The sequence below is a fragment of the Mobula hypostoma genome, chromosome 18 (assembly GCF_963921235.1).
Source record: "Mobula hypostoma chromosome 18, sMobHyp1.1, whole genome shotgun sequence".
NCBI classification, from domain to species: Eukaryota; Metazoa; Chordata; class Chondrichthyes; order Myliobatiformes; family Myliobatidae; genus Mobula; species Mobula hypostoma.
The window spans coordinates 64,883,510-64,900,154 of NC_086114.1; the positions used below are offsets into that span (position 1 = coordinate 64,883,510).

Here is a 16,645-nt window from a genome sequence, read left to right on the forward strand (position 1 = left end):
TGGCATGCTCTCTTCTCGCTGTTGTCACCAGGAAGATGGTACAGGAGCCTCCGGACCCACACCACTAGGTTCAAGAACAGTTATATCCTTCAGCCAACAGGCTCTTGAACCAGAGGGGTAAACTTCACTGACTCACTCAATCACTGAACTTCACAAAATCTATGGACCCACTTTCAAGGACTCACATCTCACGTTCTCGATATTTATTGCTTATTTATTATTATTATTTCGGTTTTTTTGATGTTTCTTTGTACTTACTGTGATTGCCTGTAACTAAATGGATTTCAGGGTAGTATATGATGACACGCGTATAATTTGATAACAAATTTAGTTTGTACTCTGAGCACCAGGGTCAGTGGCCAGACTCGAGGGATTCCCTGAGAGGACTGTAACCTTACCTTCGGACTTCTTGGCTGCCTTGGCCTGGGTCAGTTCCTGCTGGTAGACGTCCTCACACTCCGAGGTGACCCCATACAGAGCCACGTCAGGGGATCGCAGCGAGGACAGGATCTGTGCCGTGTCCCCGGAGTCCACCGCCTCATTGATGGTCAGGATTCCCAGAGAGACTGGGTGGGCAAGAGGGGAGAGATCAGTCAGACCAGAGCAATGGAGGGGCAGAGAGGAATCAGAGAACCCCTTAGGGCCCAAACACCTTCATGTCTCTGTAACCCCTCTGGGCCCAAACACCTTCACGTCTCTGTAACCCCTCTAGGCCCAAACACCTTCACATCTCTGTAACCCCTCTGGGCCCAAACACCTTCACGTCTCTGTAACCCCTCTGGGCCCAAACACCTTCACATCTCTGTAACCCCTCTGGGCCCAAACACCTTCACGTCTCTGTAACCCCTCTGGGCCCAAACACCTTCACATCTCTACAACCCCCTCTGGGCCCCAAACACCTTCACATCTCTGTAACCCCTCTAACCCCTACCCACCACCCCACCTCTGTAACCCCTTTCTGGCCTCTGCAGCCCCCCACCCCGTCTCTGTAACCGCCACTGGACCCCACACTCTTTTCCATCGCTGTAACCCCCTCCAGACCCTAGACCCTCCCTGTCTCCTGTAACCCCTCCAGCCCCTACACCCTCCCCATCTCCTGTAAACCCCTCCAGCCCCTACACCCTCCCCATCTCCTGTAAATCCCTCCAGCCCCTACACCCTCCCCATCTCCTGTAACCCCCTCCAGCCCCTACATCCCCCATCTCCTGTAATCCCTCCAGTCCCTACACCCCCCCTCCGTCTCCCAGAACCCCCTCCAGCCCCTACACACCCCTCTATCTCCTGTAACCCCTCCACCCCCACTATCTCCTGTAACCCCTCCACCCCCTACAGCCCCCTCTATCTCCTGTAACCCCTCCACCCCCTACAGCCCTCTCTATCTCCTGTAACCCCCTCCAGCCCCTACACCCTCCCCGTCTCCTGTAAACCCCTCCACTCCCCTCTATCTCACGTAACCCCCTCCAGCCCCTACATCCCCCATCTCCTGTAATCCCCTCCATCTCCTGTAACCCCCTCCAGCCCCTACATCCCCCATCTCCTGTAATCCCTCCAGTCCCTACACCCTCCCCGTTTCCTGTAACCCCCTCCACCCCCTCTATCTCCTGTAACCCCCTCCAGCCCCTACATCCCCCATCTCCTGTAATTCCTCCAGTCCCTACACCCTCCCCATCTCCTGTAACCCCCTCCAGCCCCTCCATCCCCCATCTCCTATAATCCCTCCAGCCCGTACACCCCACCCTGTCTTCTGTAACCCCCTCCAGCCCCTACACCCCCCTCTATCTCCTGTAACCCCCTCCAGCCCCTACACCCCCCTCTATCTCCTGTAACCCCCTCCAGCCCCTACACCCCCTCCGTCTCCTGTAACCCCCTCCAGCCCCTACACCCCCCTCCACCTCCTGTAACCTCCTCTAGCCCCTACACCCCCCTCCATCTCCTGTAACCCCCTCCAGCCTCTACACCCACCCATCTCTTTAACCCCCTCCGTGTCCCTGTAACCCCTCCAACCCCTACACACCACCCCACCTCTGCAACCCTTCCAGCCCCTACACCCTCCCCGTCTCCGGTGACCGAGGAGGGTCTTTGCTGTGCTGGGCAGAGGAAACTCACATTTCTTGGCGTCCTCGGTGTCCTTGTTGGATCTCCAGATGGTGTCCTGGATCTCATCGAGCCAGAGTACGGCAGATTCATCCTGTGTCTCCTGCAGGGGCAGGGCCAGTTGACACCATCAGTGATACAGCAGGGAACCAGTCAAGAGACCCCTAGCCCCACGAACGGCTGGCCCGTGAATGACATGTGTAACAGTAGCCCAAATCTCCCTGGTCACTATTTGTTCAGCACCTTTCAAAGCCTCTGGACACCCCACAGAGCAACTGACAGCCAGCAAATCTCTTCTAAAGACCCTGGTGTGATTCCTCAAAGGCTACTGTGTGTATGTGGTGACAGGAGATAAAATTTAGACCTCACAGGATAGCACTGTAGTGTAATCATTAACGCATTATGCACCAGTGATCACTGATCAGAGTTCCATTCCTGTCACTGTCTAGAAGGAGTTTGGACGTTCTCATGACCGTGTGGGTTTCCTCCGGGTGCTCTGGTTTCCTCCCACAGTCCGAAGCTGTATGGGTTAGGGTTAGTGAGTTGTGGGCGTGCGATGCTGGTGACACCTGCCGGCTGCTCGTGGCATATCCTCCGACTGTGCTGGTTGTTGACACAAAAAGATATATTTCACAGCATGCTTCGATGTACAAGTGACGAACAAAGCTAATCTCTAGGATCTTAATGTTTATACACTTTTCACTGACCATTCACTGTGGCTTTCAGTGTTGGAAAACCTGTTCTGCATCGTATCTCTAACACTTCTCTGCTTTCTTCTCTGTAGTGTCAGAGGCATGACAGAAGTTTATAGATTTATGACTGGCATAGATAAGATAGGCAGTCACAATTATTTCCCGAGGTGAAGATGTTGAAGGTGAAAGAGAAATTTAAAGGGAATTTTTGAGGCTTTTTTTTGTTCCACAGAGAATGGTAGTTGCTCAGAACATATACTACATCCACCGTCATTCCATAGGCCCACATGATATAGGAGCAGACGTAGGCCATTCGGTGCATTGAGACTGTTTCACCATCACATAATGGCTGACTTATTATTCCTCTCAGCCCACTCTCCTGCCTTCTCTCTGTAACATTTGATGACCTGACTAATCAGGAACCAATCAACCTTTGCTTTAGATATACCCAAAATGGCTTGGCCTACACAGCCATCTGTGGTAATAAATTCCACAGATTCACCACCCTCTCGCTGAAGAAATATTTCCTCAAATCTGTTCTAAATGGACATCCCTCAATTTTGAGGCTGTGCCCTCTGGTCTGAGACTTCTCCACGATAGGAAACATCCTCTCCACAACCATTCTATCTCGGCCTTTCAATATCTGATTGGTTTCAAGGAGATTCCTCCTCAATCTTCCAAACAGTAGTGTTGTTGGCAAACCAAAGCTTAAATATGGCATTATCTTTTGCTATATTTAAATTTAAATATGGGTGAAGTAAGGGTTTGTGGTGACTTGTGGTGAGACACCACATGGCTTACAGTGACATGGTACCAAGAAACAGAAGGACCCCATAGCCGACTTTACCACTGAGACCATGATCTGTAATGACAGCGGCCCACCAGCAGGGGGCTGTGCACCTTCTGCAATGACGACTCCCATGGCTTGCAGTGAAACCCCCACGCCACTAGTGGGCAGTGTCCCTGCAATGCCATCATCACCTCGTCCCACAGTGACACCTCCAATCCACAAGAGGGTAGTGCTTCCCCCTCTCCAGGTGACATCATTCTCCTGGACCACAGTGACACCGCCACACAACCGGGGGTGGGGCCCTATGCAATGACACCTCCCCAGCACCAGGGGGCAGGGCCCCCTACAATAACACCATTCCTATCAGCTGCAATGACACTATTTTGTAGGTATAGAAAGGATACACGATAGCAGACTTTTTCCACTGAGGTTGGGCGAGATGAATTGGTCATGGGTTACAGGTGAAAGGTGAAAAGGGAACCTGAGGGGAAACTTCCTCACTCAGAGGGTGGTGAGAGTGTGGATCGAGCTTTCAGCGGAAGTGATGGATGAGTACAAGTTTAACATTTAAGAGAAATTTGGATAGGTACATGGATTGTTGGGGGATGGAGCAGGTTGATGGGGGAGGGGAGGGGAGGGAACGTCGACTCAGACCATGAGAGGCCTGGACATTTTCATGCCTTACAAGGCGCAGATTGGAAGTCTGTGTGGGGTACCACTCCTCGGACAGACTGGAGCAATGTGTGATTAAGTGCCTTGCTCAAGGGCACAAACACGCTGCCACAGCTGAGGCTTGAACTAGCGACCTTGAGACAACTAGACGAACGCCTTAAACACTTGGCCATGTGCCCAACACAATGGGTCATGGTCTCAGTGGTAAAGTTGGCTATGGGGTCCTTCTATTTCTTGGTACCATGTCACTGTAAACCATGTGGTGTCTCACCACAACAGGTTGATGGGACGGCAGATTAATAGTTCGGCACAGACTAGATGAGCTGAAGTGCTGTAATGACATCTTTGAACCACAAGGGGGTGGTGCCTTCAGCAGGGATATCAACCCACATGACCTGCAGTGACAGCTCCCCACCACCAGGGGTGAGGTATACCCTGCAGTGACATCACACACATGGCCAGTAATGACACCTCCTCACCACTAGGGGCCGGTGTGCCTGGCAATGACATCACACACATGGCCAGTAATGACACCTCCTCACCACTAGGGGCCAGTGTGCCCTGCAGTGACATCAGCCTCATGGACACCTCCCCATCACTGGGGTGGGGAGCCTGCTGTCCCAAGCTGTGAATCAGTGTCATGTGACCACCCAGGGCAGCGAAAAGTGACCAGGCTCTTCCGGTTCTAGGGGATGTCTGATGGGACTGCCCAGTGCCAGCTTCAGTGCGGTGGGCGGCAGAGGGATGATCTGTTTCTGAGGGTGGAGGGGATGAGCTCAGCCTCCGTGGAGGAGAGACACCGAGTGGACCTATTGCGTTTGGACCACCTTCCCCCACAGAGGCTGCCGACCCACTGAGTTCCTCCGGTGCTCTGTGTGTCAGAGATCTGACTTCGCTCACCACCACAGTGGCAGCAGCGGCCCCACTCCTCAAATTTCTACCAGAGCCTCAAGGTATTCTGGCAGAGGAGATACTGCCCGAGAGTCATACAGCACGAAGTGAGCTCTTTGGCCCATCTGCTCCATCCTGAACACAACATCTTGCCAGTCCAAATTGCCCACATTCACTCCATAACCCCCCAAGCCCCTCCTATCCTTTACCTGTCCAAATGCCCATTAAATGTTGCAACTGTATCTGCTTCAACCACTTCCTCCTGAGCTCCAGGGAAAAAAGATCCAGCACGGCCAACTTCTCCCTGTAATTCTGTCCCTCTAGTCCAGGCTTCGTAAATCTCTTCTGCACCCTCTCCAGCTTGACGATACCTTTCCTACAGTGTAGCCAGTTAGCATAACGCACAGAGGCAACAATCACCCACCCGGGTTCACTTCCTGCCACTGTCTGTAAGGAGTTTGTATGTTCTCCCTGGGACTGCATGTGTTTCCTCCGGGTGCTCTGCTTTCCTCCCACATTTCAAAAACATACGGGTGAGGGTTGGTGAGTTGTGGGCGTGCTGTGTTGGTGCCAGAGGAGTGGTGACACTTGCAGGCTGCCCCCAGCACATCCTGTGCAAATGATGCACTTCTCTGCAGGTTTCAATGTTTTGATGGACATGGGACAGATAAAGCTAATCAAACCTCTCTGCAAGGCACCTTCGCTCAGTCCACAGGGGTGATCGGGCTTCCAGCCAAGTGCCCCTGGAATCCCACGCACCTAGCCTACGCTCCATCTGACTCCAACCTTGTCCTCCCCACCTCTGACCCCTGACAAGGTCTCAACAAAGCCCAACATCAGTCTGAATAAGAGCATCTCGCCTGCTGCACACGGCAAGACTCAACAGTTTCAGATAACCAGCCTTTCCAGGCTGTGTATCACCATTCCAGTGGCCATCTTTCTCCACTTCTCAATTTCACAGACTCTCACCACATACAAGAGAAATTGAGATGGGCATTTGAAACGTGCTGAACAAAGCATGGGATGAGTTATTGAAAGCCACCAAACAACCAGCAGGCTTGAGGTACAGTTCCGATTATAGAGAAACATAGAACATTACAGCACAGTACAGGGCCCTTCAGACCATGATTAACACCCTGGTTTCCCTAGTTCATCCTACATGTTCACACTTGCTGCTCCTCTGCACAGACACATTTCTCCAGCCTGTTTCCCTGTCTCCGTCCAGAGACATTTCTCCAGCCTGTTTCCCCATCTCTATCCAGAGACATTTCTCCAGTCTGTTTCCCGATGTCTATCCAGAGACATTTCTCCAGTCTGTTTCCCCGTCTCTGTCCAGAGACATTTCTCCAGCCTGTTTCCTGATCTCTGTCCAGAGACATTTCTCCAGCCTGTTTCCCTGTCTCCATCCAGAGACATTTCTCCAGCCTGTTTCCGTCTCTGTCAGAAGACATTTCTCCAGCCTGTTTCCGTCTCTGTCCGGAGACATTTCTCCAGCCTGTTTCCTGATCTCTGTCTAGAGACATTTCTCCAGCCTGTTTCCCCATCTCTATCCGGAGACATTTCTCCAGTCTGTTTCCCGATGTCTATCCGGAGACATTTCTCCAGCCTGTTTCCTGATCTCTGTCTAGAGACATTTCTCCAGCCTGTTTCCTGATCTCTGTCTAGAGACATTTCTCCAGTCTGTTTCCCCGTCTCTGTCCAGAGACATTTCTCCAGTCTGTTTCCCCGTCTCTGTCTGGAGACATTTCTCCAGCCTGTTTCCTGATCTCCGTCTAGAGACATTTCTCCAGCCTGTTTCCTGATCTCTGTCTAGAGACATTTCTCCAGCCTGTTTCCCGATCTCTATCCGGAGACATTTCTCCAGTCTGTTTTCCGATGTCTATCTGGGACATTCCTCCAGCCTGTTTGCTGGTCTCTAAAACATTTACTTTAGTATTCTGTCTTTGATAAATTCTTAAATCCTCTCAATTTGCTGACTTTTGCTATTTTCTGGCAATATTAAAATGTTATCGTGACATCACCCTTAATTTTCTTGAGTCATTGTTTAATAACTTTGTCCACCAGGCATTTAATTCTCGAGGGAATGAATTATAAATAATTACTTCAAATATTTATATTATCTGTTATCTTAACTTTGAATCTTGTTTTCCCGTCTGGCTATCACCGCTAATGTGTAGATGTTAGTACACCACAATGTAGATAGAGCACTTTCTTATGATTAAGACCATAATCTAGTTGTTTAAGGCACCCTTAAACTGAAGAAAAGAAAACTGAATTTCATCATGATGTACTCCATCAGAATGCACATAATTGATTTAAAAAACCTGTCCCTGATTGGATTCCTGTCAACTGATCCAGATAATGGTCTGGCAATGGGTGGGTGTGTGAGGACATTGTTGTCTTGGTCGACAGTAGGAGAGGTTCGAGGGAAGGGGCATGGATTTGATGCCGAGATAAGAGAGGAATTTCAAAGAGGGAAAAGCCACTGTGGGGGTACAGGAAGGAGATGCAAAGACAAGATGACCAATTACAGGTGAGGATAAGGTTCCATCTTCCTCAAATCCCTCCCAGCTTAGGAATGACGACTTCCAAACATCCAACCACTTCAAGGTTGTTATCTGGATCAGTGGTCAGGGAACAGGTCAGTTCAGAATCAGACATCTGGATTGAGAAGGAATTCAAAGTTCAAACTAAATTTATGGTCCAAGTATGTACATGTCACCATATACAACCCTGAGGTTCACCTTCTGGTGGCTGTTTACAGAAGATACAAAGAAACACAACAGAATTGATGAAAAACTGCACACAAAGACAAACAACCAATGTGCAAAACACAACAATTGATTTGCTTTTAGCTGGTTTGGCACAACGCTGTGGGCCGAAGGGCCGGTTCCTGAACTGTATGTTCTAAATTGTGCAAAGACAAAAAATAAGAATAATGAAAGCAAATGATTAAGTAACAACTACTGAGAATGTGAGGTGTAGAGAACGTGTCCTTGAAGACAAGTACACAGGTTGTGGGGTCAGTTGAGAGGAAGCGAGTCTGTAGGTTGTGGATGTTGGGGTGAGTGAAGTTATTCACTCTGATTCAAGAGCCTAATGCTTCAATACACCCACAATGGAGGTGTCACTGGAGAAGAGTGATCACCAGTGAAATGTCACCTGGTGCTGTAACACCACCTTACCTGCGCTTTTTCCCTCTTGGTTCTGATGAGCATCTCCTGGTAATGTTCAGCCACGGGCGGGGAGACGTCGGCCAGCTTGGCACTGGGCAGCAGCAAAGCATCCAGGGTCTTCCGAGAATCTCCTTCATCCACAGCTTCATTAATCAGGCTAATTGCCTTAATTCCTGAAGGGGTGGAAGTGTCAGAATAACTTTAACCTTCTCAGGAGGCCAAAGCAACCGGCTGAAGAGACCGACCCCTCCCAGAATCCCGCTCCGTGTTATCCTGGCTTGTGCTGCAGGTGGGGCCGACGATATTCCCAATGACTCTCTGGACACAAGGGGTGGGATGGAACTCTAATCACAGGGTCTGTCCACACTGTTGTGACTGTGGATCAGAGGTCATGTACCCCTACCAATAAGATCCCAGCTTATTCACGACCCAACTCCAAAGTCCTCCAGACACCAGAAACTCAACTATCTCACTCAGCACTGCAAGCATTATTACCCATCCACGTACCAATTCCAACTTCTCTTAAATGGTGCAATCAATTCTGCATCCGCCACTCCCGCTGGCAATTCAGTCCCCACTCACACCACCCTGAGTTGAAGAAGCTCCCCCTTAGTATCCCCTTAAATATTTGACCATTCACTCTTAACCCATGACACCTAGTTCAAGTCTCACCCAACCTCAGCGGAAAAAGCCTCCTTGCATTTACATTTATAGCCCTCACAATTTTGTACCCCTCTATCAAATCTCCCCTCATGCTCCTATGCTCCAGGGAATAAATTCCCAAACTACTCAACCTCTCCCTATACCTCAGCTCCTCAAGTTCCGGCAACATCCTTGTAAATTTCCTCTGTACTATTTCGATCTTACTGACACCTTTCCTGTTTCTTCTTGTCTGCCAAGGACAGAACAAGAGGCTGGGACCTGTTCTCACTAGAATCGTGAAGAGTGAAGGGCGATTTCATGTCGATGCGTAGGTTCTTGTGGGCCTTAAGGATATTGACACAGGGACGATGTTCCCCCGACTGGGGTATCCCGTTGCTGATTGGCTGATTAATGAGGTGTACCTAACAAAGTGGCCAATGAGTACACTTGCAATAAAGTAATTCGGATCTGAATCAGGAGCCATTCCTGGACCTACAACCCGCGCACCGGGAGCCTCCCACTCACGATCGGCCGAAACTTACTGTCGTGTTCCTCCTGAACCACCATATTGACCTGGTCAACTGTGGCCTGGATGTCATTCCAGGTGAGGAACTCGGTGCCCTCAATTCCAGCTCGAGTCTTCAGTTTCATCAGCTCGTCAATGTACCTGGGGCACACGAGAAGAGCCTGTCAGACCCACGCAGCAGGTGCTGGGGGGGGGGGTTCGGTGTTGGGGTGGTTAGACAGAGGGAGGAGGGAGGATCAGAGTTGGGGTTCACACAGAAGCCAATAGGAGTCCAATGGCAAAGAGTCAATGGGCAGCTTCAGATCCGAAGGAGATCTACGCTTGGAAATGGGGTGAACGGAAACAAGAGATGGACTGAGGATGGTGATCAGCCCACGTTATTCTGAACGATAGGAGTGGTTTCAAGGGGCTGATTGTTACTTTCTTGAAATTTAGCGTACCTATGCTTGCATGTATTTTTATATTATCACCCACATACATGTGATTTTTCACTGGATTTTCCAGTGATTCTACTGCAGCTGCTTCAGCGTTTTTCTGGAAGGTTCTCAGTTTTTCTGCAGGAGTCACACCACTTGGATCTTGCCACTTCAGAGGTTAATTGTTATCACTGCAATATTTTTCCTTTTACATATTTAGAGATATGGTGTGGAACAGGGCCACCTGGCCCAACAAGCCACACCACCCAGCAATTCACCAATTTGACATTTGCCTAGTCACGGGTGGTGGCGGGGTGGGGATACCTCGCTACAAAAGGAGGTGTGAAGTGCTCCTTCTCTCCGCTAGCCTGCAGGTCACCCTCGGGCAAGGTGTAGCATCTGCTCAGCCCCCCCCCCCACCACCCCACCCGCTCGGGGTCACGTGAAGCCATGGGAGCAGGTGCAGGACGGTCGTACGATCAGCTGGTGCATAGCACGAGTCCTGGTTATGTGACCACTGACACCAGACAATCTCTGAAGAGTATTGATCATGGCTGGGGTCACCCATCTTGTAAAGACACTGCCCAGAAGAAAGCAATGGCAAAGCACTTCTGTAGAATTTGCCACAAACAATCATGATCATGGAGACCATGATCGCCCAGGGTACATAATGAAGAAAGTGAACAATCACAGAAAATTTTACAATGACCAATTAACCTACTAACCGGTACATTTTTGGACTGTGGGAGGAAACCAGAGCCCCCAGAGGAACCCAGCAGGGGAAACGAATATATTGTTGTTTTAGTCGGAGTTAGTTTTCTGTAGAGAATGACCACAACTAATTTGTTCTCTGCTGTTTTTTGTTTGAGTAACATTTAATCAAACAAGTTTTACGCCTCATTCCTAACTTCTGAACCTCTGGATCGCAAAATCACCAGGATCTTGTGCTTAAGAAAATGCTAGCGGTCTGTTGACCCTGCTCTTCTCCCCACAGACGCTGCCCGACCTGCTGGGTTTTCTGTGTCACTGTGGGAAGCAGGAACGACTGGGATTGGTGAGGTGTTGGGGTCGGTGAGGATGGAGGGAGGAGTCACTGGCCTCAGGACCCTACCTCTGTGCATTGCCATCGTCGACATTGGTGAGACCTGTCACCCGGTTACGGATCAGCCTCCACACCTCGTTCATGTCACCCGCCTCCAGCGCGCGGTTAATCAGTGCCACCGAGGAAAGCATCTCCACAGCTACCACCAGCTCCGTGTGTGTTAGGTTGCCCTGGGCCGGAGACAGTGCAAACAGTCAGTGCCCAGATCAGGGAAACAGGTGGACTAGAACAATGCAACAAACCTCAAACCCTTCACCACCCGCTCCCCACTCACTTACCGACACCTCCCCCACCACTAAACTCCCCCTGACCCGCTCCTATTCCTCAGACTGCAGGCAACACAGCTTAAGACCATAAGATACAGGAGCAGAATTAGACTTACTGGTGAACGCAGCAGGTCAGGCAGCATCTCTAGGAAGAGGTAGTCGAAGGGTCTCGGCCCGAAGTGTCAACTGTACCTCTTCCTAGAGATACTGCCTGGCTTGCTGCGTTCACCAGCAACTTTGATGTGTGTTGCTTGAACTTCCAGCATCTGCAGAATTCCTCGTGTTGCAGAATTAGGCTGTTTGGCTAATCGAGTAACTTGATCATGGCTGATTTATTTTCCCTCTCCCGGGGGGGGGGGGTTGGGGAAGAGAAAGAGGGAGAGGGAGAAGTTAGGGGTTGAGGTGGGAAGAGGGAAATGTGAGGGGGAGTGGGAAAGAGGGAGGTGCAAGGGGGGAGGGCGAAATGGGGCAGGAGCGGGAGATGGGGTGGGGGAAGGAGGGAGATGGGAGGGGGAGGATGATGAGGCAGATGGGGATAGTGGGGAAGGGGACCAGTCCTCACCTCCTGGCTCTGCTGTTGCAGGGTCCTCAGTTCCTGTTGGTACAGGGGGGCAGCAAACGGATGAACCTCCGGTAACTGCGCCTCGGGGTTCTTCAGCTCCTTGACCGTCTGGTCAGCATCCCCGCCGCGGATCGCAGTGTTAATCCGGGACACGGCCTCCAGCACTTGTGGGGGGAGCAGGGGAGGGGGTGGGTATGGGTGGGAAGTGAACAAGAGTGGTCAGCGTGGGACTTGATCAACCACAGAGGGATCACCTCGCAACCCCAGGGTACCGGTTACACGCGCTGCGATCCCCCCCCACCCAGTGACCACGACGGCTGCTGCCTCCTGTGTGGGGCATGGAGGGACCGGCTGGGGAAATCAACAAGGTAGCACAGCTCAGCAGAGGGGCCGAACGATCTCTCCACATTCCTTTGCGACGGCAGGTACTCACATTTCTTGAAGCGTTGAGCATCTTCGTTAGCCTGATCGACTCCAGACTGTAACTCCTCTTTGGTCAGTGGCTCGCTCGAGCCTTGCTCCTGAGGGAGAGGGGAGACGGCAGTGCACGTGAGTCCTTGCTTAGTCCTCAACACCGTCAGGTTCATCTTCTATCTGGGTAACATCCAACTTGATGGGGATTCCTCCAGCTTCTGGTAATTTCTCCCCACTCTCTTTTTCCAATTTCCATTCTGGTTCGCCTCTCACCTTTTCATCTCCTCACCTGCCCATCACCTCCCTCTGGTTCCCTTTATTCCACTATCCACTCACTTCTCCTATCAGATTTCTTCTTCTTCAGTCCTTTAACTCTTCCACCTATCACCGCCCAGCTTCTTACTTCATCCTTCTTCCCCCCCCGCCACCTCAGCTGGTCTCATCTATCGCCTGCCAGCTTGTACTCCTTCCCCTCCTCCACCATCTTCTCCCTACCTTTCCAGACCCGATGAAGGGTCTCAGCTGAAACTTTGACAGTTTATTACCCCCCCACAGATGCTGCCTGACCTGCTGAGTTCCTCCAGCATTTTGCGTGTGTTGCTCTGGATTTCCAGTATCTGCAGTATCTTTTTGAGTTTGTGGTGTGACACCCATCTACCGTCTGGAAGTAATTCCCTCTCTGCTTCTCCGTTGCTGGCTGATATGACAGTCATCCACAACACACAACCACTCACCTCACGGAATTAGCCTCCATATTCTTGTCCTAGCCCCACTCACCCTATTTCCCAGACAGAGATCTGCATTTACCAAATTCTCCTTTCGAACTTCTTTCTTACAATGCCCCGGGACGGGGGCGCTGGAGACCTGTCCGGGAGCATTACCCCAATCATCCTGGGCTGCGGCCTGGGGTTCTATTCATTCTCCTCCCCCTCTGTACTTCATTTGGCTGTGGGCAAGGAACCCTCGGCCCCCCCCCCGCCTGCTAATCAGCCTCACCCTCACCTGGGTCTTCCGCTGTCTGGTGGCGGACAGTTCTTTGAGGTACCAGTCGCAGGCCTCTAGTTCCACGCCTCGCAGGCCGAGGGCTGGTGACCGCAGGGTGTTGTACAAGCCCAGTGCATCCCCCCGCTGCAAGGCCTCCTCCACACACTTCAGACCCGACTGCACTGCAAGGGAAGGGGTTGTCTTTAACAAGGAGCGTCAGCGAGGCACAACTCCTCCGTGGACGGTCCCAAGCCCGGCTGTCTACTGAGGAGGATTGGGTAGCAAGCCATCCCATAAAATCCCAGAGGTACAGAAACACACACAGAGGCTTCAAAGCCCTCACCCCTGGGCAGGAAGGATCTTTGCCTTGAAGATGTATGAAGTCATGTGGTAAAAATGGAAACAGGACAGAAGATTCTGGTGAGCTGGGGTCAGTGGCTGATGCCCCAGTTGGAGTGATGGGCTTAAGAAGAAGATCAGCATGGCCCAGGGGTCAGCTGTAGATCAGCAGGCACCATTGCAATATCAAACAAATCCCCAAACAGTACACAGAACACTCCAGCACAGTGCAGGCCTTCAGCTATAGTACTGTGATCAACTCCCAGATCAATCTAACCCTTCCCATCCTAAATAATCCTCCATTTTTCTATCATCCACGTGCTTATCTTAGAAACAGGAGCACCCGGAGGAAACACACGTGGCGATGGGCAGAAAGTACAAACTCCTTACAGCAGCACCAGAACTGAACCGCGAACTCCAATGGCCGAGCTGTCAAAGTGTTGCACTAACCACGACGCTACCATGGCGCCCAACTCTGTCTGCTGTTATAAGATCATTCAATTGTCCTTCATGTAATGAAGATGAAGTCTTGATTTCTCAGTCTACCGCATCATGAACCTTGAAGTTTATGGCCTGCCTGCATTTTCTCTGTAACTCTAACACTGTACTCTGCTTTTATCGTTTGTACTACCTCCACGTACTGAAGTATGAAGTGATCTGACCGGCTGCCACACAGACGAAAGCTTTCACTCTCTCTCAGGACATGAGGCAATAATAAACCAATTACCAGTACCTTCACAGGCAGTAATTAGAACCTGCATTTCACTACTTATCTTTTAGTTGGAGCACACTGGAGCTGAGACAATGGGCAATTGGCCAATGATGCAGGAAGGTGGGGTCATACATAAACATTTATTAACATGACGTATGTGAAATTTTTGGCAAGTGTTCTGTATTCCTTTCATTTGAAATTTTTCTAAATAAAATAATGGATTCCAGTTAATCGAGCCACTGGTTACTTGGGGCAACCGCTTATTTGGGACAACTCTTAAAGAACAAAAACTAATCCAAAGAATATCTGGGACTCCCTTTGTTTATTTGGGACACGATGCCACTTAATTGGGACAGGAGACTGTTGGCGACCAGTTTCTAACTCGCATCAGTCGCGTGCATGTGTGTGGCCATTAGACACTACACCGTGAGATAAGGTGAGGGCCTCTGTCAGTCAGAATTGACCATGGATATTGTGTCCTGGCTGTCTAGATGTACAAGCCTGGGCTGTACGATAAGAAGAACCAGCTGTTGTCCATGAAGCAAGCTCCCCCTCTCCACGCATCTGAAGAACCCAAAGGAAAGGCAGAGACCGATACAGTTTGTTACCAGTCAGCGTTGAACTTAATGTAGGCCTGCCTCAGGGATTCCAGCTCTGGATTTTTCTCTCGGGGTTTATTCCCGAAGCCTTCCCAATGAGTGGATATAGCCACAAGGCAGGGGAGGATTGAGACCAGTTTTCCTGCTCCGAGATGAGCTGCCAACCATGGCTGACGAGCCCCATCTGCCCGGAGCGACTCGTTTTAAGGCGCCAGTAACGCACTTTTTCCCCTCCTCCTCAGAAACGGTTCCACTGGGCTTAGTAGCTAAGCCATACGGAAGATCAGGAGCTGGACTTGGTTGTCAGAGGCTATTTGAGGACCACGCCATTGGGAGCATTTAACAGGTAGTGGCAGCTTATCCCCATTACCACTCCTGGCTATAAAATTCGTTCTTAAACAGTTTTTAAATAGCCTCGGTTGTATGTGTTTGCATTCAAAAAGCAGTGGCTTTTGTTGGTGAGAAATAAGCTCAGAACTGGTTTGCTCAGTGCAGATTCAATCATTCAGGCTCGCAGATGCCAGAAATGAGCGGGAGTCAAAATGAAACAATTTCACTACTTCAACAAGTTAGGAACTCTGAGCAGTTTGAAGATGTTGACAATCATCTTGAATGAAAATGAAGATTTGGAAGACACAATTATTGACAGCATTATAAGAAGGCAGATCATAATTTATTCTAGGTGCCTGTACTGATTTTGTTCATTTACAGTCAATCAAAAGGTCATGGAATGTACACTGGATGAATTTCTGTGTCATTAACTACTGGGAACTAATAGACTCTTATAGTAGTGTTCTAATTTGTTCTGTATTTCATTGAAATACATAATTTGTTACTCAGTATATGGTAATTGTCTTTTTTATACTTCTGTAACTATTTCCATGAAACTTTTGGCTGACTGGGGCAGCTGTTTAATTGGGCCAAAATGTACTGGACCTGATGTGTCCCAATTAACCTGATTCCACGGAGTATGAAAAAACTGGCCAAGGAGGGAGCTGGGAAAGATCTTCATCTGTGGAGAGAGACAGCCCAGAGCTGCTCAGTGACCATCTGCTTGCCAGACAATTGAAAGACCAGCTAGTCAATGAACAGGGGGGTCTGCCTGCCTCACTCAGGCTTGTGCACATACAGCTCCATTCCAACTGACCGTACTGGCTGTCCAAGCACAGCAGGTTAAAGGAGAATTTCAACAGAGAATTGGGAACAGCACCTAAAAGCTGGAAGGAGGCCTGAAGGCAGGAATTGAACATGACCAACAGAAAAGGAAGAGATTAAACAGCAAAACGGTCATTGTCTTTTCCCTAGGGTTGGGGAATCCAAAACTCACGGCTACAGAAAAGGGGAGAGATTTAAAAGAGACCTTCTTTACACAGAGGGCAGTGAGTACCTGGAACAAGCTGCCAGAGGAAGTGGTTGGGGCAGGTACAGCCACTACATCGAAGAAGCATTTTGGACAGGTACATGGAGGGGAGGGGCTTGAAGGGTTACAGACCAAACACAGGCAACTCGGAAAATGCCGTGGTCAGCATGCACTAGACAGGCCAAAGGGCCTGCTTCTGTGCCGTACAAGTCCTCAACAGAATACGAGAAATAGGCCACTTAGTCCATCTTTTCTACCTCCCCTAAAACCACGTGGCCAAGTGGTTAAGGCATTGGACTAGCGACCTGAAGGTCGTGAGTTCGAGCTCCAGCCGAGGGAACGTGTTGTGTCCTTGAGCAAGGCACTTAATCACACATTGCTCTGCGACGATACTGGTGCCAAGTTGTA

General features: G+C 50.1%; 1 protein-coding gene across 1 annotated transcript in view; it reads right to left on the reverse strand.

The window, feature by feature from the left end:
* Positions 1-16,645, reverse strand: part of iqgap1 (IQ motif containing GTPase activating protein 1) — a 118,395-nt gene that overhangs the window by 31,338 nt on the left and 70,412 nt on the right. The window contains exons 10-17 of the mRNA XM_063071042.1: positions 13,246-13,409; positions 12,263-12,350; positions 11,830-11,993; positions 11,011-11,171; positions 9,500-9,624; positions 8,325-8,488; positions 2,107-2,197; positions 399-566 (exon numbers count right to left, since the gene is read on the reverse strand). Coding sequence (XP_062927112.1) covers positions 399-566; positions 2,107-2,197; positions 8,325-8,488; positions 9,500-9,624; positions 11,011-11,171; positions 11,830-11,993; positions 12,263-12,350; positions 13,246-13,409 — 1,125 coding nt within the window. The remainder of the gene's footprint in view (positions 1-398; positions 567-2,106; positions 2,198-8,324; positions 8,489-9,499; positions 9,625-11,010; positions 11,172-11,829; positions 11,994-12,262; positions 12,351-13,245; positions 13,410-16,645) is intronic.